This window comes from Nicotiana attenuata, chromosome 9, assembly GCF_001879085.1.
Source record: "Nicotiana attenuata strain UT chromosome 9, NIATTr2, whole genome shotgun sequence".
In the NCBI taxonomy this organism is placed as follows: Eukaryota; Viridiplantae; Streptophyta; class Magnoliopsida; order Solanales; family Solanaceae; genus Nicotiana; species Nicotiana attenuata.
The window spans coordinates 11753938-11780148 of NC_031997.1; the positions used below are offsets into that span (position 1 = coordinate 11753938).

The window sequence follows — 26211 nt, forward strand, 5'->3', positions numbered from 1 at the left end:
AATGAAAAGGAGACAATAAATGAATAAAATGAAAAGAGTGGAAGCGGTATCCATAATTGAATTTGAAAAGGGGCGGGCTTGCGCCTTTACCTTACAGACCCCACGAGGCCACCACTGATTCTGAATGAGAAATGCTCTCTCTTTCTGCCACACTGCACTTATTTTCCGATACCCGAAGGCTACTCCATTCATCTTCACTGTCCTACAAAAACCCTAGTCTAATTTGACATTTGAAAGTTCCCAGCTATGTCCAAAGACGCTTCTTCTTCATCTGTCAGATCCGCTGCTGCTCGAACCCAGTTCGAATCAAATGAGAACGACTTTGACAATACCGAATTTCCCTTCCCTCCTCCTACTCGAACGCCTCTTAATTCCATCACCGACCCATCTCAATGTCTGACCCTAGCTCAAGACCTCCATCCCACTAAATCTGAAACAACCCGAGCTGTTCGAGATGGAAATGGAGTTAGAGGAAAAGCTCATTCCGAACCCAATTCAGCTCAAACTACTCCAGTTAGGAGAATTTGCAATGTGTTTACACCCTCTGGGGCTAGGCATGCTCTCCATACTGGAGGTAAAGGGACTTCTTCATTATCTTCTAGAACTTCAAAAGGAACTCTTTTCATCAACTCTGAGCCTTCTGTCCACTTTGAGCTGTCGGAGGATCCTTCTTTCTGGAATGATCACAATGTGCAGGTTCTCTTCACCAATTATGCTTACTACATCAAAAGTTTTTGTTTTTCAATTTGAATTATTAGAGTTCCGTATTGATAGAGAGTATAGCCAATGGTCTCATACATGGTCTTGGACATTCATAGAACTTGCTGATGGATTGAGTTTGGCTCAGGTCCGTTTTCTCTTAACAAGACCAATGAAAGTGAGTACTTTATTCATGTAGGTATTGATTCGTGTTAGACCATTAAATAACACGGAGAAAGTATTACAAGGATATGGTAGATGCTTAAGGCAAGAGACTGCACAGACACTGGTTTGGCTCGCTCATCCTGAAACCAGATTCACCTTTGATCATGTTGCGTGTGAAACTATATCGCAGGTTCGAAATACTGTAATCTGTATCTGTATGCTTTTGCATTATGAAAGGATGAATGGACCATATGTGGAGTAGGATGAGATAACTCAACGTTAATTAACTTGTTTCTTGAGCTTTGAGCAGGAAAAGCTTTTCAAAGCTGCAGGGTTGCCCATGGTGGATAACTGCATGTCCGGTTATAATAGCTGCATGTTTGCATATGGCCAGGTGTGGGACAGTGCTAATTCTTGGTGCTTGATATAATTCAAAATAGCTAATTACTGATTTACAGGTTTTGAATTTATTCCATTCTTGCAGACTGGAAGTGGAAAGACTTACACAATGATGGGTGACATAGGTGAAATGGGTGGAAAGCTAAGCGAACAATGTGGGATCACTCCTCGTATATTCGAGTACTTGTTTACTCGAATTAGACAGGTTAGATATGAAAAAGATGATTTAGCTGTTACTTTGCGTGACGAGTTTTAAGCGCTATTTCCTTATTCTAATGCCTTTTAGGAAGAGGACGATCGAAAGAATGAGAGATTGAAGTATAGTTGCAAGTGTTCTTTCTTAGAGATATATAATGAGCAGATAACGGACCTCCTTGAGCCTTCATCGACTAATTTGCTGGTAAGTTCAATTTTGTTTGATGACAATTGCTGATATGTTGCACAACCATATGGAATCAGTCACTACATATGCTGATATATGATAGCTCAGAGAAGACTTGAAGAAAGGTGTATACGTTGAAAACCTCACTGAAGTTAGCGTTAGTTCTGTTGATGACATTCTCAGAATTTTGTTACAGGTGAAACTTAATGCTGAACCTTCATCTTTAAGCACTTTCCGCATGAGAAAATTGTTTTGATGATCTTGTCTTCCACAGGGGGCTGCAAATAGAAAAATGGCAGCTACTCATATGAATACTGAGAGCAGTCGATCTCACAGTGTTTTCACATGCAACATAGAGAGTTGCTTGGAGAAAGACTCTATGAAGCACTTTAGATTTGGAAGGTTAAATCTAGTTGATCTAGCTGGTTCTGAAAGGTAATTTTTGACTTAATAGCATATAATCTCAATCAATTGCGTTTTCATGCTTACACAATCTCCGGTTATTTAGGCAGAAAAGCTGTGGCGCAGAAGGAGACCGTTTGAAAGAAGCTGCAAATATCAATAAGTCTTTATCAACTCTTGGGTAATGATGATCTTAAGATATTCTCGAGTAAATTGGGGCTGAAATTACTGTGCCATGCCTATTTGTTTTCTTGATTCATTTGAATTTCCCCCGAACACTGCTGGATGAATACTGCAGATGACACTTTGCATTCTTTGATTTTCTCCTCCAGGATCATGTATTCTTCATGCTCATCATAATAGTATTCTTAATTTATCATAAGATGCTTTAGCTTTCTTTTGATTATGCGGGAAGTCCAATTATGAATCTTTACGGGATCATTAATGATTGATTAAGCAAATTATATGTACAAACAAATTTCTAGTATTTGCAAGAAAAAGCTTTGTGGATTGCCTTTGAGTGACTGAAATCGTGGATGAACTTTCAATCCAAAATTGGCATCAATTTGAAGTGAGAATTATGGGGGTGGACTTAACATAGCATGCACAATAGTGGCACATTGCACTCATGAATTCTGAGGAGTCACATGATCTAAGAAACATTATGAAATAAGATAAACATCGCCCAATTAGCGATCCTCGTTGAATTGCTAATTCTCATAGCAAATTCTCATCTTGCTGTGAATTATGATAAGCCCTACATCAGATGTACATATACCGGTCAATCAATTGTGTTGTAATCTCAAACTAGTTGGGGTTGGTTATATAAAACACTAATTTTCCCACTAGAGACAAGACCTATTCCTAGAATGCAATTTGCTCTTCATTAAGTTGAGTATCCAAAGATGCAAAATCTTTTTTCTGTGAGATGAAAAGCAGATGGATCCTATTCCCTATATCGAACACTCGTTCCTATTGTGAGAAATATGACACGGAAAAAAATATATTATTTATGTATGTTAAGTATTTTACGATAGCCCTATTTATATACAATGTTTACATATACCTAAAGCCTTCTATATCAATGTGGGATACTATACATGAACTAATTCTAACACTCTCCCTCAAGCAGGTGTATATAAATTATATGTACCGAGCTTGTTACATATATTAGTAATATGAGGACCAGTGAAGGACTTGGTGAAAATATCTGCAAGTTGATCATTCGACATACAAGGACACTAGACTCCCCCTGAGCAACAAAACCCAGTGGTTGCTGATAAACAGAAGTTGACCGAAAGGTCGCTTGAAAAATTTGAAAATAGTGAGACGAAGCCGAATTCCACACTACAAAATAGGTTCTAAAACACCACTAGAAAATAGAAACTTTTTTGGAAATTACTATTCCATATATTTTTCTCCCATGCTTTCTCACACAACCTGTAGTCAGTTGGAGGCCTACTTCCTTCTTTTTGACCTCATCACTTCAATTCAAGGGCAAACCTATTTCCTAGTTACCGGGTTGAGCGCACCTTTGGTCAATAGGCGAGCTGTTTGATAGTGACTCCTTTCGTTTGGTAGGGTGACGAAAGGCTACTTCAATGACGGAAACAGTCGGAAACTCTAGAGGGTCGCCTTCGGAGTAGCGTTTGCCGATAACCAAAGCCTCACTCTAGTTATGTCATGAGGCTTACTGAATCCAATCCATAAACCCGGAACTGAAATGTTGTTCGTTCCCTTTCGTCAAGTAGGTAAAGTAGGCATCCGAACCACTTTGCCTTAGACTCTATTGGTACTGTTAGATAGTTATGTGTAAATAGACTCTATTGGTACTGTTAGATAGTTGTGTGTAAATAGTCCTAGTCCTACATGTAGTAGGAGTAGAATATGTCCTAGTCCCATATGTAGTAGGAGTAGAATATGTCATAGTCCCGTATGCAGTAGGGACAAAATATGTATTATATATATGGCTCATTGTATCATTGTTAAAAAAATAGATTTTTTTCCCGTGCATTCTCACATGGTATCATTTTTTCAGTGAGAAAACTATCGTTGTGCATCATTCTAGCGACATCCGGGAAGAAAGATCTCATCGCCGTGTAATATTCCGGCAACTTCGTCTTGTTCCAAGGGTTCATCACTGCTACAGTGGTACTGTGGATATACCAGTACCACCATCATATCCGAAACCGTGTGCGACTAAACCCCATAAGTTCTAGTCCCATCGGAACAGAAAAGTCACCGTGCGTCTTTCCGGTTGACGACTCAAGATTGATTTGCATTATCTCCTCATCGGTAAGTGTTGAGCGAAAACCAATACTACCATCTTGTTCGGAAAAGTCAGGCGACAAAACTCTAGTCAATCGCTCCGGCAGAAAGTCACGCGCCGCCAGAACTAGGGTTCCGGCGAGCTACAATACCTTTTCCAGCGCGTGTGAGCACTTCCAGCCACTTTTTGACAAAACTTCTTCAGGATAACTTAGTGATTCCGGCGTGAACAATGCGCTTTTCCGGATTTTACGGTGTGAATAGTAATTTCCAAAAAAGTTTCTATTTTCTGGTGGTGATTTAGAACCTATTTTGTAGTGTGGAATTCGGCTTAGTGCCTTAGTCTCACTGTTACCAAATTTTTCCCGCGACCTTTCGGCCAACTTCTGTTTATCAGCAACCACTTGGTTTTGGTGCTCAGTGGGAGTCTAGTGGTCTTGTATGTCGAATGATCAGCTTGCAGATATTTTTACCAAGTCCCTCAATGGTCCTCGTATTAGTTACATATGTAACAAGCTCGGTACATATGATTTGTATGCACCAGCTTGAGGGGGAGTGTTAGATAGTTATGTGTAAATAGTCCTAGTCCTATATATAGTAGGAGTAGAATATGTCCTTGTCCCATATGTAATATGAGTAGAATATGTCCAAGTCCCATATGTAGTAGGAGTAGAATATGTATTATATATAGGGCTCATTGTATCATTGTTAAAAAAATAGATTTTTACGGGTACAAAGCAAAGACATCATAACAGCCAATGACATTATTCATTTGAGTTTCTGTTAAGATAAATTTCACGTATTTATGGATAACACACTGATTTTCTTAGTGCTTAGTTGGTAGCGTTTTCTTGACTCAGCAAACTGCAGAGCATATGTGATTTTAAGTGAAATAACGTATATGACTTTAAAGTAAACTATCTTATGTTTTGAGGGTATCTCCAGCGTGACAATAGATAACTTGTGGTTTTCTGGGCAGTTTGTCTACTCATAGAGTTTAGTCTGTTCTTTAACTTTGAGGCCTAAATCGGATTGCACGTCTTTTGCTATATATTAATGTGATTTGCAGTTTCTATGTTTGAGCGTTCTCATGATCCTAAAACTAGAAAGTAAAGCATCTACTTAATCTTCTAAATGATAATGAATATATTCGTATCTTTTGCATAATTCTCTGTGAACAGAGTAACTTAGCAAGTAATATGAGTTTATTTGAACCGCTAGAAGTTAACAAGTTGCAGGAGGTGGTTTAATTTTCAAAAGGAACATTTTAGACTGCAGGGTCTCATTATCCTGTGTTGTAAAATGCTCTTATGCTTTTTGTTACTGATCTCTTTTCTACTATATTTTGAAGTCATCTTCAAGCCAGCCTTATGCTGTCCTACGTTGCTAAGTTTTGTTCTAAATTTTTGCCTCGTCTGTGCATGCAGACTTGTCATCATGTCCTTGGTGGATTTGGCACATGGCAAACATAGACATGTTCCATACAGGGACTCTAGGCTAACTTTTCTCCTTCAGGTGAGAACTATCTCATGACTATTAGGCATACAAAATACTGGACTGTTAAATTATTGAATTTCTCAATAAGAGAAGGCTATCTTTTCTTCCTCCATGGATGTAGGATTCTCTGGGTGGGAACTCGAAAACAGCAGTAATCGCCACCGTCAGCCCATCTATTTGGTAACAGGATGATCTCTGTTGTGATTATGAAAATGCAATAGTAGTGTTGTAATAACTAGTTTTTATTCTCTGCAGTTCTGCCAGTGAGACACTAAGCACCCTAAAGTTTGCTCAGCGTGCAAAGCTTATTCAGAACAATGTATGAACTTCCAGATATATGCAATCTTTTGTTTGGAAAAACCAAAATTCTGTAGTAAAATTCCAAGCTATATTTTCTATGCTATGCTAACTTTTGTTTGGAAACCAAAAGTCTTTAGTTTTTTAAGTTTTGACCTTTATTTTGCTAGGCTAAAATAAATGAAGATGCTTCAGGTGATGTTTCAGCATTGCAGCAACAAATCCAACAACTAAAGGCATGTAACATGCTCTATTAGAGGTGTATAATATTGTGTTGTATGAAACGTGTAAAATATTCAATGCTCTCAAGCATACTTGAAAACTTGTTGAACAGGGTCAGTTGTCCTTTCTACTGAAGCATCAGGGAACGGAAAATTATTTTCCAGAAAGTGTCCCATGTTTAGATCAATTCAGCTTGTGCGAGTTTCCCGAGAGCTTCGACCTGTCTGAGGAATTGAATCCGGACACTGATTGTGGTCCACAGCATGGAAGAAGTGACTCGGTAGTCTTCTACTCCTTTCGTGATTTGTCTATTAGCATCAAGACCATATGTAATATTGTCCCATGAATTCAATGGCAGTTACATTATCTAAAATCAACTTTGCTCAATGCCATGAGGAGAGAAAAATTGGCTGCGATGGATGTTTGGAGATTAGAGGCTGAAATTGAAGCGATGAAACATTTGGTATGAATAACTGTGACATCTCTTATGCACCTTGTGTTATTAGAAAGTGCACCTTAGGTGAATTGATATTTATGCATATAGTAGTCATGTTAAATAAAAGTGAAGGAGTGTTTTGCAGGTTCATCAGCAAGAAGAAGAGGTTCAACTTAGTAAAGACATAATGAAACTTAGAGAAGAAAAAATTGACCGATTGGAATCACTTGGAAATGGAATAATCTCTGCAGACAGCTTTATCCTGGAAGAAAATAATGCTTTAAAAGACGAGATTCGGCTGCTTTGGGCTAGAACTGAACAGAATCCAAAATTGACTCGACTTGCACATGAGAACATTAGCCTCCTTAAGCAGCTCAGATGGTGATTACTATGAACATTTGACTTGCCAAAGATGGACGCTCTCTATTCTATGGTAATTTAATCTTGCATCTGTCTTTTTTAGGTTTAAAAACTTCTATAGGAACAGGAAGACTGGAACACTGGTTGCTGAAATGTCAGAGTTATGTGAACAGGTCAAATTTACTCTGATGACTTTTTTTGTTTTTTCTTTCAATACATCTGTTCTTTTTCGTGAAATTTACTCTGGGTCAAGTTTTTGGAATTAGCCATGGTATCCTAGGAAGCCTGTACCTACTTCAAGAGAAGAAGATCGGATTAGTGATAAGGTGACTGTTGTGTATCATTTGACGTGTGTGAACTGCATCCCAAATGCAGGAAAGAATCGCTGCAGGAGAGTTAAAAGAATGCAGAGAAATGAATTCAAAACTAATCAGGTAAGTCTCTGCAAGTGCAAATCCAATAAGGATATATGGGTATGCACAACTAAATCTTCAGCTTAGCCTGAAATTACCCCTTACATTGTGAACTTGCAATAAACAATTTAAAATTGCTTCGGTGTTTAAACAGTGTGGTCCTTGTAAGTTCCTATATTCAGTGAATTTTGTTGGAAGTTCCTATATTCAGTGAATTTTGTTGGTAGACCTAAATAAGTAATACAAAATTTTCCTCCCTAACACCTTAAGCTTTCAACTGAGGTGTTCTCAGTTAATGAAGAAGTCAATCAAGTTTTGGGACAATCTTCACTGTTGTATTGAAATGAAACAGTTGCGATTACAAACTAAATAACTGGATGGAAAACTAGTAAGAAAAATGGAAACTAAGCTAATCGAGATCCCATAGCGAGCTGCAGATCTGTAGAAGAGAAGAAGAGAAAGAAGGAGATGAGATTTGAGAAGAAAGAGAGAGAATTGGGCAAATACCCGTTGGTTCAGTGACACTCTGCTCGACTAGTTTGTTGAGCTTTATAACAAACTCGTCCAGCTGGCAGCTTCTGAGCCTTTGAAGCTCATTAAGTGAAATTTAATCTCGGCCGTCGATTTAGCGTTAGTTATTCCTGTACTTCCCTCCCAGCTTTGAACTCCCCTAGCGGCATTTCGTTTATTGCTGCATTTCTCAAGTCATGACATACACTTCTCCTCCATATAATCCTTGTCCTCAAGGGTTAGTATCAAACTCTGGAAATTGGACTTGATAAACTCATGGTCCTCCCATGTAGCATCCTCAGGAGGTAAGTTCGACCACTGGATAAGCACCTTAACAGCAGCCACATTTCCTTTTCGAACAAGTTGTCTTTGCAATATTGCAATAGGCTTCACTAGGAATTGGCCTTCTCCACTGGTCAGGTAAGACTGATTGGACGACTGCCCTAGAGACAATTTTCTTTTCGACAATGAAATGTGGAAAACAGGATGGACCTTAGAAGTAGGAGGCCGCAACAACTTATAAGTGTGAGAAATAATACACTGGAAAATTATTCTATTGATTTTTTAACAATGATATAATGAGCCCCATATATAATACATCTTCTACTCCTACTACATATGGAACTAGGATTATTCACACATAACTATTTAACACTCCCTCTCAAGCGGGTGCATACGTACCGAGCTTGTTACATATGTAACTAATACGAGAATCAGTGAGGGACTTGGTGAAAATATCTGCAAGCTGATCATTCGACTTCACAAACTTTGTAGCACCATGAGAGTATCTTTTCTAAAACGAAGTGACATATCTCAATGTTTTTAGTTCTCTCATGGAACACCGAATTTGACGCAATAAGAAGGGCATCTTGATTATCACACACAAGTTCCATCTGGCTGATTTCACCAAATTTTAACTCCTTGAGCAATTGTTTTATCCAAACTAGTTCACATGTTGCCATAACCATTGCTCGATATTCTGCTTCTGCACTAGATCGGGCAACCACATTCTGTTTCTTGCTCATCTAAGGCACCAAATTACCTCCTACCAAAATACAATATCCAGACGTAGAACGTCTATCAGAAGGTGATCCTGCCCAATCAGCATCTGAGTACCCAACAATCTGCTCATGGCCTCGATCCTCAAACAATAACTCTTTGCTTAGAGCTGACTTTACATTCCGAAGAATGCCGACGATTGCATCCTAAATGACTATCACAGGGAGAATTCATAAACTGAATTACAACACTTACATGAAAGGAAATGTCAGATCTAGTCACTGTGAGGTAATTTAATTTACCAACTAGCCGCCTATATTTTGTAGGATCGCTAAGCGGCCCCTTGTCCTGGCAGAGCAATGATGGTGAGACGCATCCTTGAGCCAGAATACAGCCAGAGTCACCATGCCTCAATTTTCCGGCGACTTTTCACGGCTGTCTTGCATTATCTCTCTTTCCGCCAGTATTGTACAAAATCCAACACTACCACATTGTTTAGATGGTTGTTATGTATCGTTTCATCATATATCGTATAATATTGTATTATATTGTATTGTACTGTATCGTTTTGATATATACAGTGTTTGGAACAATGAAGAAAAAACTTGCAATATTATAAAGAAAAAATAAGGTATGTGGTAGAATTATTATATAAAAAGGTAGGTTAAAAGATAAAATAGAATTATTTAATAATAAGGAAGGGCAAGATGAGAGGAAAAATAAGGTAACGACGCGACCACAACAAATCGGTCGTTCCATAAAGTGGCACTTTTCGTCGTTACCTAACGGCAGATTTAATGATACGATACAATGAAATTTAAGTAATAATCATAACAAATATTGTATTTAAAGTAACAATACAATACAATACAACAGGTAACAACCATCCAAACGAGCTGTTATTCTTTTGACAAATATCACATTCAGTCACATATTGGATGACCATCTGTTTCATAAGAGGCCAGTAGAACAACTGAGCCAATCTCTTAAAGGTCCCTAGCTGTCCTGAATGCCCTCCTACTGAAGAATCATGGAAGATCTTAATCAGTTGTTGCCTGAGAGTGCCAGTGGCCCTAATGTAAATCTTGCCCTTTCTCCTCAAGACTCCAGAAGTATACTGCCAGATCTGTGGCCCTTGAAGATCAACTGTGAGTTGTGCAATCAACTTATCAGCTAGTGCATCCTCTTCATAGCTTCCAATTTCTTGCACCTAAATTGGCACAGTCGTGCTGATGGCATTAAGTGTAGCGTGGGGATCAACTTTAACAAATAAGGTCTCAAACTATCTAGAAAGTGCAGCAGCACTCTGTTCTCCACCCCTCTTTTGTACTGGACTTCATAGTTTAAGCCTAAGAGCTTAGTCCCTTCTGTTGAATGGCTGAGGTAACCTTCTGATCTAACAAGTATTTCAGGCTATGGTGATCAGTCCTTACCACAAAATGCTTATATTGAAGGTAGTGTCTCCATTTATCTACCGCATTGAGTAAGGCCATATATTCCCTCATAGATAGACTTATCGCTGTGCCTTAGAGCTAGCACCTTGCTAAAATAAGCTACTGGTCTTCCATTTTACATCAGTACAACTCCAATGCCCGAATGACATGCATTAATCTCAACCACAAAAGGTTGAGCGTAGTCAGGTAAGGCTAATACTGGGGTCGTGGACATGGCTCTTTTAAGAGCTGTAAAAGCTTGATCAGCTTCTTCACTCCACCTGAACCCTTCCTTCTTCAAGAGATCTGTTAATGGTCTGCAAATCGCACCATAATTAGCCACACATTTTCTGTAATAGCCAGTCAGTCCCAAAATCTCATAAGTGTCTTGATTTTTGTGGACTTAGGCCAGTTCACCGTGGCCTGTACCTTGCTAGGATCAGTAGCCACACCCTGAGCAGTAATGACATGCCCAAGGTATTCAACTTGTGATTGCCCAAATGAGCACTTAGTCCTTGTTGCATAAAGGGTATTCTTCTTCAATGTCTCAAATACAATGGATAAATGATTTATGTGATCTGCTAAGTACTGACTATACACCAAAATATCTTCAAAGAAAACTAGCACAAATTTTCTTAGAAAAAGTAAAAAACTTGATTCATTAAGGCCTTGAAGGTAGCAGGGGCATTTGTAAGCCCAAATGGCATCACCCTGAATTCATAGTGCCCAGTTCTGAAGGAAGTTTTGAACACATCTTCTACCATCATTTGATTTGATGGTACCCTACTCCGAGGTCCACCTTGGAAAATATTACTGAACTATGCAATTCATCTAAGAGATCTTCTACAATGGTTATAGGATACTTATCCTTGATAGTAATGTCATTTAACCCCATGTAGTCTACACAAAACCTCCATGTGCCATCTTTTTTCTTTACCAATAAGGCTGGAGAAGAAAAGGGGATTGGCTTGGCTGGATGGTCCCACCGGGCAACATTTCTGCTACCTGTTTCTCTAGTTCCTCCTTTTGATAGTAATTATACCTGTATTTTCTCAGCCTAACTAGTGTAGCATCAGGTTTTAGTGGAAGCTGATGATCCGGAAGGAGGCAATGCTTTAGGTTTTGCAAAAACTTCTTTGTACCTTTCAAGCACCTCTTGTACCGGATCATCTATATCTTCCTGTTCTGCTAGCTGGTTACACTTACCATGAACAAATGAGCCATAAGTGTTTGCCCCTTCCTCAATAATTTTCCCATAGAAGTAGAACTCCCATTGATAAAGCTCAAACTGCCTGCTTCAGGTATGGCATGTAGCATAGTCTTGTTGCCCTTCCTCCCAATTGTAGCACACTTCTTTTCATGATCAAACTTGGTGGGATTATACCTTTTCATCCAATCATTGCCTAACACTATCACAACCACCCAATTGTATAATTCTCAAATCTTTCTGAAAATGTTTATTTTGCATTTTCCAGCTAAAGCCTGCACACCTAGCATTGCACATGACATAATTCCCATCAGCAATAGTCACCTTCATTGGGGGAAACTAAGATGACACATGTCTAGTGCCCGTCACTGCTTTCTCATCAATAAAACTATGTGTGCTTCCAGAATCAACCCAACACTGTTAGGCTCCTGTTCTTGCTAATGACCTTGACCAAAATTGAATTCACGTCAGAACTGTTTCTTGCTAATGCACTGATACAAATGGCTTCCAACATCTCCTGTTGAACCTCTCCTTCAATTATTATCTCAGCTAAATTAGGATCTCCTGTTAAGTCTCAAGCGGGTCCACTACAGCCTCAGGGCTATCATCTCTCTCCCCAACCAAACAGTTTAGTTGCCCGTTTCTACATTGGTGCCCTGGTGCATACTTCTCTCCACATCTGAAACATAGGTGATTAGTCTTCCTATACTCATAAACTTCAGGACTCAGTCTATAAGTGCCTGTTCTATTAGCTGGCATGGCTGAAACCTTGTGAGTTGAGGCAACTCCAGTGTTCGAGTAAGGTTTTTCCTGTGGTTTTGTCCTTCTTTCTTACTGACCTTCTCTTGCATTCTAGCCTGTTCTATTGCACCATTTAAGGTGGTTGGCTTAAACTACTTAAACAAATAAAGAGCAGCCGCTTTAACCTTAGAATTCTCAACGGTTTTATACAAGTTGAAATATCACTCGCATTTTCTAGGCTATACCTTGGTTCCTTGCCTTCAAAACTTGGCAATTCCTACTTGAGAGGTGGAATGGTAAATCTAGCTTGCCTATTATGTCTTGCCTTAAGCATCGACATAGGAAGTAAACCTCCTCATTTGGATTTGCTGGTGGTCTCTCCAAAGCATATGTCCAATATTAATTCCAAGCTTCCTTGAATGCCAAGCTATGTCTGCTGCAAAGTTTGTCGCCCAGTCATCAACTCAGCTAGCACCTCCTCGTGTTAAGTAATCCTCGCATCCATAGTTTGCATCCTAGTGCCATCCACCATTGTTTAATCCACATGTTGTAGGTTTGAGAGCTTTGATACCAATTTTCAGGAACTCAATTAGTTAATGAAGAAGTCAATCAAGTTTTGAGACAATTTTCTCTGTTGTATTGAGATGAAACAATTGCTTTTACGGTAGATTTTGTGAAGAAGAAAAGGCTTCTTGTATTTCTGTGCATTTCTTACATCCCTAAGCAAATGTATTTATACACTAGGTCCTATGACTATTTTAGGAAGAGAAATAAATTACAATCAATTACAATCAATCAGAATAAAATCAAATCTCAATCAGAATCAAATATTTGTCAATCAGAATCAAATATTTGTCAATCAGAATCAAATCTTTCCTAATAATTAAGCCAATCAACACTTTTCAAGTTGGTGGAAAGATGTCACACATGCCCAACTTGCTAACCAGTGTATGAAAAGTCTGTCTGTTGAGACTCTTAGTAAACACATCAGCTAGCTGCATTTTTGATGACACATGAAACAAGCTCAAGTGACTTTTTCTTTGATGAAGTATCGATCAATTTTAACATGCTTTATTCGGTCATGCTGCGCTGGATTATGAACTATGCTGATGGCATCCTTGTTTTCACAATATAAGAAAAGTTTTCGCTTTTCAGACAGTCTCAATTCCTCTAGTAACTTTAGTAACCAAAGAAGTTCATAGACGCCCTGGGCCATAGCTCTATATTCTACTTCCGCACTTGATTTAGCAACTACACTTTGCTTCTTGCTTTACCAACTAACCAAATTTCCTCCTACAAGTGTACAATAACCGGATGTAGATCTTTATCATCTAAAGATCCAACCCAATCCGCATATATATAGGCTTCTACCTGAAGGTGACCATGTTTGGAGAAAAGCAGGTCTTTGCCTGGAGCAGACTTCAGATACCGCAAAATGTGAAAGACAACTTGCATATGAGGATCTCGGGGATCATGCAGGAACTGGCTCACCAAGCTGACTGAATAGGTTATGTCAGGTCTAGTATGAGAGAGATAAATGAGTCTTCCACCCGATCTCTGATATCTACCCTTATCAACTGGCTCTCCAACTCGTGTTTGTAATTTGTGATTACTTTCAATGAGCGATTCTGCTAGTTTGCAACCTGCCATACCAGTTTCTTTTAAGAGATCCAGAATATACTTCCATTGAGAAATAAAGATTCCTATTTTTGATCTAGCAACCTCAATTCCCAAGAGGTACTATAATTTTCCTAGATCCTTGATCTCAAATTCATGTGCCAACAACTTCTTCAATCGGGCCAACTCTCCTCTCGTCACTATGTGATCAACATAAATTATGAGAAGAGTGAGTTTAACCGTTTGATGTCTTATGAAGAGGATGTGATCAACATTGCTTTGTTGGTAACCGAAGGAGATCATTGCTTTGCAGAATCTGTCAAACCAAGCTTTGGGAGATTGCTTCAGTCTGTACAAAGATTTCTTCAATCTGCATACCTTTTCTTGACTTTGTGCAGTACCAAATCCAGAAGGAATTTTCATATATACCTCTTCTTCTAAGTCTCCATAAAGAAATGCATTCTTCACATCAAACTGTTGCAAGTCCCAATCAAGATTAGCTTCACAAGGCAAAAGAATTCTAATAATGTTCATCTTAGCAACAGGGGCAAGTGTCTCTTGATAATCCACTCCATAAGTCTGTGTAAATCCCTTAGCCACCAATCTTGCTTTGAATCTTTCGATCGAGCCATTTTCACAGTAAAGAGCCATTTGCAGCCAACCAACTTCTTATCGAGGGGTGAAGTGACAAGTTCCCAAGTCTCATTTTTTGGCAAGGCCTTTATTTCTTCAATCATAGCTTGCTTCCATTTAGGATCTGTAAAAGCCTCTCTCCAATTCTGGGAATAGACACAGAAGAAATAGACAAAACAAAGGTTCTATAGGAGGGAGACAAAGAATTATGAGAGACAAAATTAGATAAAGGGTGTTTGGTGGTGCAAGATGTGACTTCTTTTCTGTGAGCATTAAGCACACATAACTCATTAGGAAATGTAGATAACTCACCAGTAGAAGAAGGTTCAGCTTCAGTAGATTGCATGATGGCTTTTTCTGTTCTATTTCACCTTGAGTAAGTGTTCAAATTAGGCATATCCAAACACCCAATAGTCTCCCCTTGAATTCTTTCTCCAATTTCACTTTCCCCTGTGACAATGTCATCAAGAGGTCCAGTAATGAAACTAGGTAGAATCACCTCTTCCTCCTTATTGCTCTCCCCCTAAAGAGGCGATGAGGTAATACTGAAATAGGGCTCAGATTCTCGAACGGTAACATCCATGCTAACAAAAGATCTCCTAGAGGGAGTATGATAACATTTGTAATCTTTTTCATGTTGGAGAATACCCAATGAAAACACACTTTATAGCTCTAGGATCAAGTTTTCCATAATTCCTAGTGTGGACAAAGCAAATACACCCAAACACCTTTGGAGGAACAATATAATCATTCTTATCCTTTAAAGCTTCCAGAGGACTTTGAAAATTAGGGTTCTAAGTGGCATTCTGTTGATAAGATAGGAAGCCACTAGAATAGCATCACCACAGTAAGGTTTTAGTAGATGCGTGGTGAACATAAGAGATCTTTCTACTTCTAACAAATGCCTACTTTTTCTTTTAGCGACCCTATTTGTGGACTTTTTTTTAAAAAAAATTCCCGTACCTCGTATGTTAATATGAGATTCGTACATTGGAGGGGGACATAAAACCAAGACCTCCAGAAAAAGAAATTACAAAGGTGGTTATTGTTGGTCTTAGACCTTTTACAGCATGGTACATAGCACTGCCCCATTTTGTGGACTATTGTAAGGACAATTAGTCTAATAGACTATCCCATTGGACTCCAAATAAGCACCAAATCTTTTATCCATGTATTCGCTGCCATTGTCAGTTCTCAAGATTTTTATTTTAGCATCAAGCTGAGTACAAATCATCTTGTGAAATAACTGAAAATAAGAGAAAACTTCACTTTTGGCTTTTAACAAATATACCCAAGTCATCCAGTTGATTGGCTTAATTATTAGGAAAGATTCTGATTGAGAAAGCTTTGATCTGATTGAGATTTGATTTTATTCTTATTTATTGTAATTTATTTCCCTTCCTAAGTCTCCTTGAATGTCTCCATATTTTCTGCGCAATCAGAAGGAAAATGTATACACTAGGTCCTATGACTATTTTAGGAAGGGAAATAGATTACACTCAATTACAATCAATCAGAATAAAATCAAATCTCATTCAGAATCAAATCTTTCCTACAATTAAGCCAATCAACAATTACAAACTAAATAACTGGATGGAGAACTAGTAAGAAAAATGGAAACTAAGCTAATCGAGATTCCGTAACGAGCTGCAGATCTGTAGAAGAGAAGAAGAGAAAGGATTAGAAGAAAAAGAAGGAGATGAGATTTGAGAAGAAAGAGGGAGAATTGGGAAAATACCCGTTGGTTCAGTGATACTCTGCTCAACTAGTTTGTTGAGTTTTACAACAGAATCGTCCAGCTGGCAGCATCTGAGCCTTTGAAGCTCATTAAGTGAAATTTAATCTCGGCCATCGATTTATCATTAGTTATTCCTGTACTTTCCTCCCAGCTTTGAACTCCCCTAGCGACATTTCTTTTATTGCTGCATTTCTGAAGTCATGACATGTTCACCACTATTTAGCATGGTATTAGAGCAGATAGAGGTTTTGCGTTCAGTCTCACCACCACACAAAAGCTAAATCATTTTTACGTGCTTGGCCCAAGAAAAAGAATTAGCGCCGGCATGTGAGGGGCGCATTTTAGACCTAAATAAATAAATAAATGGAAGTGTCTCCTCTCTAACATTTTAACTTTTAGATGAGGTGGTTCAATGCTATTCAGCAAATTTAATTTCTTTCGGAGCACAAAGATTGCTTATATTGCTTACCAAATGAGTGGAACTCATATATGTGTGCGGGTGTGCGCGTGTTCATGCGTATTTGTCAAAATACATATATTAATTTGACCCTTCTAAGTTATAATTTCAAAACTATGGTGTGACAAGATTGATACTTTCTTTCTTGACATCCAAACAGCTGGCAATCTTTACTCTCTTAGTATTGCCTCAGTGAAATGAGAGTTCAAATTTCATTACTTTTCTCATTCAAAAGCTTTTTTTTGGCTCCGTTTCTGATCTGTCTTTCGGTTTGCAGTGAGGTTGATGAATTGCAAGGTGAATTGGGAAAACATGTGAACTTTAACCAAGCTGCATTTGATTTTGTAAGAGGATCCTACATTTTTTCCGTAACAAGGATTAAATTTTCCTCCTTGACATATAGAAATCCCAAGCCGGAAAATTATTTGCAGATATAGAGGACAAGGAAGATAAAATCGATTGAGATACTGAACTCTTTGTTTATGCTGTTGTCTAACCGGTACTTTAACAGGTGGAGACCATGTCAACTGAAGCTGATAAAGTAAACAGGGCATCACAAGACCCGCTAGAAGGCGGAGAATCCAAATATCAAGAAGTTGTCGAAACTGACTGGGCCTCCATTTCGCAGCAGAAAGATATCATGAAACAGTTGGTTGAAGCAAGATCCTTGATGGAAGCAATGGAACAGGAACAAGTTAAGCTAATAGAAGAGCTTGAATTCACAAGGGAAGAAAATCAAAGGCTGTCGAAGCAGCTGTGTGAAACTGAAAGGGCTGGGATACAACACAGGCCTAAACCTGATAGCCATGAGTCAAGAGGCTCTGTTTTTGAAAATCAGGACAGTAATGGAGACCTCTGCATGGTGGCTTTGCAAGCTAAGTTGGAAAAAATGTCCAAGGACCTTGGGGAGCCTTGCTTTCTTAATAGCCAATATCTGGAGGATCATGCATTAAAGTTGTCAGAGGAACACCAAACTGAGTTAGTGCGTGAGGAAGTTGAAACAGAAACAACTAAAGCGATTCTTCATATGCAGGAAGAGATTGTTGCAATGAAGTCCGAACTACAGGAGAAATTATGCTTGATGGCTGATGAAAACATGAGTTTAAAGAACAATCTGGCAGCTAAAGAGGAAGAAATAGAGGTGCTGTGCATGGAATGGGAAAGAGCAACTTTGGAGCTAACATCCTTTTTAGTAGATGGTTCTAAGTCCCTGCGAGATGCTTCCTCCCACATAGAACATATAGCTTGCTCATTTCCTGACATCAATGCTTGCATTGGTGAACATGTTGAGAGAGCTGCTAAAATTTGTGTTGAGAAGGAAGAAACCATTCTTTTGTTAAGAAGGAGTTTGGAAGAAGCACAACGGGGCATATTGCAAATGGATGAGAAATTGAATTCTCTGAAAGGTGCAACAATGGCTTTTACTCAAGCTCAGCAGTTAGACAATGAGTCAAGCGGCAAGGAAGCATTCCAGCTAGTTTCTTCTATAGATGATCAAATCAGTAGGTTGGAATCTTTAGAAAAACATCTGCTGCACAAGGGGAACCACACCGCTGAAGTTCATGCTGCTTCATTTTCTGCAAATGATGGATCTGATAGTCTTGACAGAAACCTCACAAAAGGAGACAGTTCAAGTGAAAGTGTATTAGCATTGATAGCTAATGAAAATGATATTGAGTTGGCAAGGTTAAAGCTACTGGAGGTGGAGAATGCTGTAAATGCTCTTTGCTTCGATGCACAAAACTATCTGTCAGGCCTCCAATCAGACGCCTATAAAATGATTTTCTTGTGCAAGGAGTTCAATCAAGAATTTCTAGATCTTATCCATCAGATGAGAAATAAGTTCTATGATCTAATAGAAAATGGTAGTTCTCAGTACCATGCAGTTGGATTTCCATCAAGTGATACCAGTAAACTTCATGACCATAACAAACAGCAGAAACTGCTGCATCAGATTAGGTATGAACTTGTTGAAACAAACGAGAAATTGGATCACATCACAGAAAATCTTAGCAGGATTTTGAACTTGCATCTATGCCCTGATACAACTGAGGATCCAAGTGAATCAGATGGATGGACAACTGACTGTTTGGCTTCATGTTCTAATCTTTCAACTGAAAGTGTTGCTTCAGGAAAAAGGTCAAATACATCTCCCCACAGTGGTAATTCACAAAGCATACCGAAGAATTTGAATCTAGAAGGCACAACACTACTGCATTTGAGGAGGAATTTTAAAATGGCATATGGTGCTTTTGCCAAAATAAATGCTCAGTTTTATTCCGTTTTCAATGAGAAAGGAGAGGGTTCACCCCCAGTAATGTATCTCTCTGATTCAGCTGAACTTGCAAAACTGAATGACCAGCAGCCAATCAAGAATCAACAAAATGAAATAATTCAGGGTCATAAAATGATGATGCACGGAGCTGAATTTAGCTGCAACTACAGGAGAGAGGTAATACAGATGTCAAATAATTTTTCAATAAACTTAAATTGAATTCTGAAACTTAGCATCCTTTTATCGCTTAGGTAAGAAAAGAGGTCAAATTGTTGTGGTTTTATCTTTGTATTACTAGATAAAGTAGTTCCCTGCTCTCATAAGTTCTGAAAATTCACTATTGTTTTCTTGGGGTTCATTCTGAGCTTGCAGGAAGAAGCTGGTGACGAAATCACTGAAGAGAAAAACTTCTTTAAGAAGTTTGAGCAGGCCTTCTCAACCATCAAAGAAGTAGGTTACACGTTAAATACTCTGGTTAAAGTGAATGAAAATGAAAAAAATTGACTTCTATGTTGAGACAAGCAGAAGAGGAATTACTGGAGCAGAAAGCAAGCTTGGTTGAAGATGTCAAACAGCTTAAGTCCTCCATTCGACAGAGAGATGAAGAAATAGGAATACTACAGGATGAGGCCTGTTGCAGCTTGCAAGAAATTTCAAATACAATGTCCTTGCTTGAAGGGTCTTTCTTGGATATGCAAAAAGATGTGGAGGAATTTTTGAAAACATTGTTTGCTGATGCTTTTAGAATGGTAGAAGAGACACTGAACCTCATTGGCAACTCAAATTTATTACTAGAAGGTATTGTTTTTGACACTATGAAGAATGGGATATCCTCTTCTGTGCTATACCGTTGCGAAGCTATAGATTCTATACATGACTTGGGGAGAAGTTGCGGAAGTTGTAATATTGGCATGATAATGGATAAAGAAGAACTGGATGGAATGACAAGCTTTGGAAAAATGGAGGATAAAGAGTTGGGTTTAGACCAGATCAACAGCAAAAATGAAAATTTGGAGCTTAGAAAAGAATTGGAACGAAAAGAAGCTTTGCTGAAAGGTTTGCTATTTGACATTAGCTTATTGCAAGAATCAGCTTCTAGCAGAAAGGATATCACGGATGAAGTTGAAAAGTTAATTGCAGCTTTGGATCGAGCTCAAAATGAGTTATCTACTAAAGACCATCAACTAGATGAAATGCTCATTCAGCACAGAACTCTTGAAAATCAGCTGAAAGAGATGGAGAGTGATCTTTTTGCCTCAAAATCTGATCTTGAAGAGACTAGAAGAGAATCGGATACTTTGTCAAATCAAAACTCTGAGTTGAGAGCTCTTTTAGATGATCTTTGTCTGAAGAAGTCTCAAACAGAGGATGAGTTGGAAGAACAAAGGGAGATTGTGAAAAGCTTAGAAAGTGAAATTCTTCGGCTGACCTCCTCTGCAGAGAAACAACTGATACCATTGATGACAGTTAAAGATACAGAAGATGATCTCAAGAGGGTTACTGGAGAAAAGAACCAGCTTCTTGAACAACTCCGGTTCCTGCAAGACAGGCTTGATATGGCATGTTCACTAGCTGATGAGAACGAAGCTATTGCTGAACAAGCTCGCCAGGTTTGTATTTTCTGAAGAATATTTAACCAGTTAAACTTTGATGGACATGTCCTGCACTGATGACTTCTTAATTTACCAGGCATCAGAAGCCAGTAAAATGTATGCTGAACAAAAAGATGAGGAGGTTAAGATTTTAGAACACTCAGTTGAGGAACTTGACGGCACCATAAATGTACTGGAGAATAAGGTAAGCCTTTCCACATTTTAATTATGTTTAGACTGTGCAACTTTTTAATTCAAGTTGAGCTCTCCTTTAAATGTGGAATGACCTTTTAAAACAAAACAAACAATATAACATGCAGCTTTATTCTTTTGGTTTGATGTTAAGAAATTCAAGTCCTTTATTTTATCCCCTTTTTGAGGTACATGAAATGGAAGAAGAGGTAGAAAGAGATCGCCTGATTAGAGATTCATTAGAACTGGAACTTCAAGCGCTAAGAAAAAGATTATTAATGGTTGAGAACTCTCGAAGTATGGACATGAAGAGCTCAGGTGAACTGTCCACAAAGGATCAATTTTCGAGGTCAGAAAGTTCATGTGGTTTAATTGCATACAGGATGATTTGATACATAACCATGATGTGGTATATGATGTGACATTGATCAAGAAACTATATGGCAGGTTAGTGGAGCCTACTGAGGTTTATTACCGAATACGAGATCTTGAAGAAGAAAAAGCAGAGCTAACTAAAGAGGTAGGTTCTTGTGTCACAGGTTGATATCTTTCATTATAAGACTTTTTGTCCAGTCATATTTTCCACATAATATTTAGCTTTGGTTTATATGCTGTAGATAAAACAATACAAGGAATACATTTCAGAAATCTTGTTGCACTCCCAAGCCCAAGCATCACAGTATCAACAAAAGGTATTGTAAAGCATAGCAAGTCCATATAACCTATCGTTGTGAGCAAGTAAATAACAAAATCAAGTAGCAAAACCTCTGTATCTCTAATTCGTTTCTCAGGACGAGATTTCAAAATCCACATTTTAAGCCTAGTGCTAGGGAATCCACTGAATTTACTTCAGGCATTAAAATTAATTCTGCAAAGTGAAACTTATGCTGCGGCTGAGGGTCTATCGGAAACAGCCTCTCTACCCCCCAGGGTAGGGGTAAGGTCTGCGTACACACTACCCTCCCCAAACCCCACTCGTAGGATTATACTGGGTTGTTGTTGTTGTTGTTGAAACTTATGCTGTGAGTTTCTACTTATGGAAAATCTTTGAATATTGCCCATATTAGACTTAAAAATTTCTTTGAACTCACAGCTTTTTATGGGAAAGGAATTTATAATTATAATTGGAAAGGAAAAACCATATACAATCTTCTAATGTAAGTTCCACACTGGAGACTGCACAGTCCACTTGGAGCTTTAGCCAAATCTCTGTGCCGTAGTTTTCTGTATGGTGATATGATGCTTAAAAATAAGAGACAGTTACCAGCTCTCTTTCGCCATTTGTGATATCAGTACAAGGAGTTGGAGGCAGTGCTGCATGGACTTGAAACTCACTCATTAAACACACTAAATGGAGGACCAACTTCAGATAAGACAGAGAAGTGCTCAAGCTTAACCAGGACAAGAGGTTCAAGCTCACCTTTCAGATGCATTTCCAGTTTGGTTCAGCAGATGAATAGTGAGAAAGACCAGGAACTGTCAGCAGCTAAATTTCACATAGAAGAGCTAGAGGTGTTACAGGCTCAAAAACAGAAGGAGGTATGTACTTTTAGATAATATTGTTATCATGCAGGAGTCATATTTTAGACATGGTAGCTGCAGAAAGCTAATGCCTTTGCTCGTGGGGTGGTTCCTAATATGATACTTAGCAACTTTGGGATGTTGTAAATTTAGTAATCCACATCAACCTTCAGTCTGAGATGTTATCACAAAATCATATATAAGCATGAATAACAATAGCTTTTAACTGCTCAGTTCAAATCTCATCAGTAACACTATGTAAAGTGTTCTCATTTCCCTTAAGCCTTGGTATGCAAAGTTACCTGGTACTTGTACCGGTGGGAGGTAGCAAGAATCAGATGGATTCCTAAGGTGCATCAAGACTAGACCAGACACCACCGTTAATGAAAAAGAACTGCCATTTTACTGCTAAGCTCTACCAAAAAAATGGGGAATTCTGTCACTGTACATATTTTATATGTTGCTCCTCCTTAATAGGAGTAAAGGCTATTGATATATATTTAAGAACTTGTGAAGTATATTAGCAAAGATCTAATAGTGGCAATCTATCACGACCTCGTTCCATTCCATGAACTGAAGCAATCTCAATAGGTAGCACAATTTAAGACCAAATCACGGGTGTACATGACTTAAGTGGCAAATATGCAATTGTATCTCATCGCCTGTTGATATATCTACTTCTCATTTCAGAAAACCAGCAAAGTTACTCTTGGTTATTGTCTCCAAGTGCTATAACTATCGGTTCATCTTCTGCATTTCCAAGTTTCAAAGAGCTCCTGCCACTTTTATATAGTTTCTAGGCATGCGCGTTGTGCTTGTACCTCACATTATTGGGTACGGATATAAAATAGTTATAAAAATATGTGAGTTATAAAATTAAAGTCGATAAACGAAAAAATGCAAGTTTGTTAATCATATTTAGCCAACTCAATAAAGCAAGAACCCTGATTTATGGAAATCTTCGAATCTTTATTGGAAATTCGCTATATGAGCTATGTACTTGCTTTACAACTCCAAACAAGCATGCACATTCTAAGAAGATGGAGAAATATCTTTAACATGAGAAATCACAATTAAAACATGAAAAAATATCTCTAAGCTTCTTTGCAGTGAAAATATATCGTGTTTAACATGACCATGCTTATCTTTGATCTTGGAACATGACGCAACTAAATTAAATGTAACAATAAATCAACAATTTAAAGATATCACAAAAGTAAAAGAAAAGGACGAAGATGTTATGTGGAACATCAATACATCAAATATTGATATCAAGTAAAAACAAACAAAAGACATAAGCCAAGAGTGGTTCGCAAAAGAGGAAAAAGGAGAGTAAGGACAAAAAACAGAAAAAACAACTTTGTTGTTACACAAATTGAATCCATAAGATCTCATCATGAGAATATTTTTGTTAAACGAAATAAAAAGGAAACTACTAATAAGTGATAAAAACATCAAGCATAAGCATTAAATTATCTTTCTTCATTACCATGCTTCCGAAATGTACATGGCATAGTATATCTAATTTCCCATGTTATGATACTGGATGTATTATAGAAAGTTCTTCATCTAGAAATGTCATTGCAAAACTAATGGGAGTGAATGAATTCTTAGGAAAGGGGATTATAAAGCCACAAAAGTTAATCCAAACAGTTCTTTGACTTTTTATCTCCCATTCATTCCAATTTCCAAATGTAACCTCCGCCCATTCAGTCGTCCTATATTTCCTTGTATTAAAGATGGAACTTTTAATTGCCACATTGATATTTCATGATCTTTATTTGTGAAGTCACACAATTTTTTTTTGTTTTTGACAAAGAACACCATATACATTGAACAACATAAGTTTTCCTACCACTCCAAGTTAGAATTTATAATCCAACATCAAATATCTGAAATTAAAAAGTTCGTATAGAGGAATAGAAAGGAGGGAGAAAGAGGTGTAAAGCATTTAATGAGAGATATTTTAGAGGGTAAATTAAGAGGGTGATATGGTCATCCAAATTCTGAAGGATATTTTAATAGAATAACTTCAACTAAAAGTCCTCGCATTTACAATATAGTATGATTTGAATCATTTGATATGATTACTCTTTCTGCACATATTTATGACTGTATATGTTGTCAGATTTGTATGCTGAACAGTAGACTGGCTGCAACAGAAAACATGACACATGATGTAATTCGGGATTTGCTTGGTGTCAAGCTGGACATGACTAGTTATGCAGTAAGTTCCCAACTAAAACCTCTTTATTTTCTTGTGTATTTCTGCTTCTGAGTTTTTAAGGACTTTTTTTCTGTATGTTCTAGAATTTGATAAAGCAGTATCAACTGCACAAATTTGTAGAGGAGGCTCAGCAACAATCAGAAGAGCGCATTGCAATGGTATGCTTAATAGGAAACAAATACTTATTTTCATTGTGAGCCTTACACTGGTTTATGTTATTACAGGAGAGACAACTTTCAGATCTAAGGAGACAAATTGATGATCTAGTTGAAGAAAGAGAGAGGTAAGTTACTTTGTCTTCCTCATTCTTAAATTTAACCGGTACTGAGTAGACAAGGAATGATATGTCGTATTAGTAGTATGATTGGCAGTGGAGTGTCTTATTGAATGAGAGGCCAATCAATTAAATAGTGTTTCTCTTGGAGTTACTCAAATTATCATTCAAGTTCTTCCAGAAAGTGCGTAGGATTGATAAATCTTCTAGTATTTGAGAATAACCAGCATAATATTCTACTTAGATTCTGGTTGTAGGATGTTGTATGATGGGGTTCTGACTATTTACCAATTTTTAGATACATTTTGGAAGTGAAAAATAGTGAGGCAGACGTGTTATCATCCCAGATGTGCATAGAACAGTTACGAGAACGTGATCAGTTGCTGACTGCTCAAAATGAAATGCTGAAAGTATGAACTTTTCTTCTCTTGCCCATATTAGAAGATAAATGTTATACTGTTGCATTAGTTAATAATGATATTGCTGTTCCATTTCCCACCCTGTGTTCACAGATGGATAGAACCAACTTACAGAGAAAAATTGTGGAACTGGATGATATGGTTAAAAGGCTCTTGGGAAGACAGACTCAAATGGGTGCCTTGGCAAGATTGAAAGAAATTGACCTTAGCCAAAGGCTGGGTCGTCCTCAGAAGTTGGTTTTAGGAGCAAGGGACAAACTTTCTCTGGCTCGTGAGGCTGATGACCTTGGTACACGTGGCAACCTGAATGGTTGTGGTAAGGAAACAAAATTCAGGTGAGCTCAATATAGGTTTGGCATGCGGGAGTCTCTGCAATACAGCTCCTATGTATTACAAGGATAAACAACTGCCAGACAAAGAAAGCAAAAAGCCTAACTTATCAATCATAGGCCGTCTGCTCAGAATCAAGTTTTATAAGTTCACAAAAGCAAATATCACTAATAGAAATTCAGAGCTGCAGATAATGGTTTAATGTACATATAATTGTTAGTATTATTTTGTTGGAAGGTAATTATCAGCTGTATCATATACTATATGTATTTTTTCTTAGGTTGGGTGATGTTGGCTTGTTGAGTGACTTTGAGTCCGTAGGAAAGTGGTGACCAATCTCCTTCCTGAACAACCGGAATTGGGACACAGCGTGTGGTAATTGTCATAGCACAAATTCTAATTGTTTGTAATTCTATCTGTAACTACCTATCAAAGGCAATCTATGACGATACGAACTACTTCAGAATTAAAGTGTAATTGGTGTATATTAATTGGTGTGTTTACTA

At 38.0% G+C, this 26211-nt stretch overlaps 1 protein-coding gene across 1 annotated transcript; it reads left to right on the forward strand.

Annotated features, from left to right (window-relative positions):
- LOC109232061 (kinesin-like protein KIN-12C) lies at positions 24–26211 on the forward strand. Its single transcript, XM_019397712.1, is given in 31 exon segments — positions 24–696; positions 899–1054; positions 1175–1258; positions 1349–1468; positions 1550–1663; positions 1749–1841; positions 1920–2080; positions 2154–2228; positions 5743–5830; positions 5934–5992; positions 6068–6131; positions 6280–6345; positions 6444–6611; positions 6690–6794; positions 6913–7148; positions 7231–7300; positions 7503–7561; positions 17153–17219; positions 17387–19327; positions 19523–19644; positions 19647–20760; positions 20840–20947; positions 21123–21283; positions 21382–21454; positions 21552–21626; positions 22228–22473; positions 24584–24682; positions 24766–24840; positions 24907–24965; positions 25255–25366; positions 25469–26211. Coding segments are annotated over 31 exon segments (6666 nt in total). The 5' UTR covers positions 24–246; the 3' UTR covers positions 25715–26211.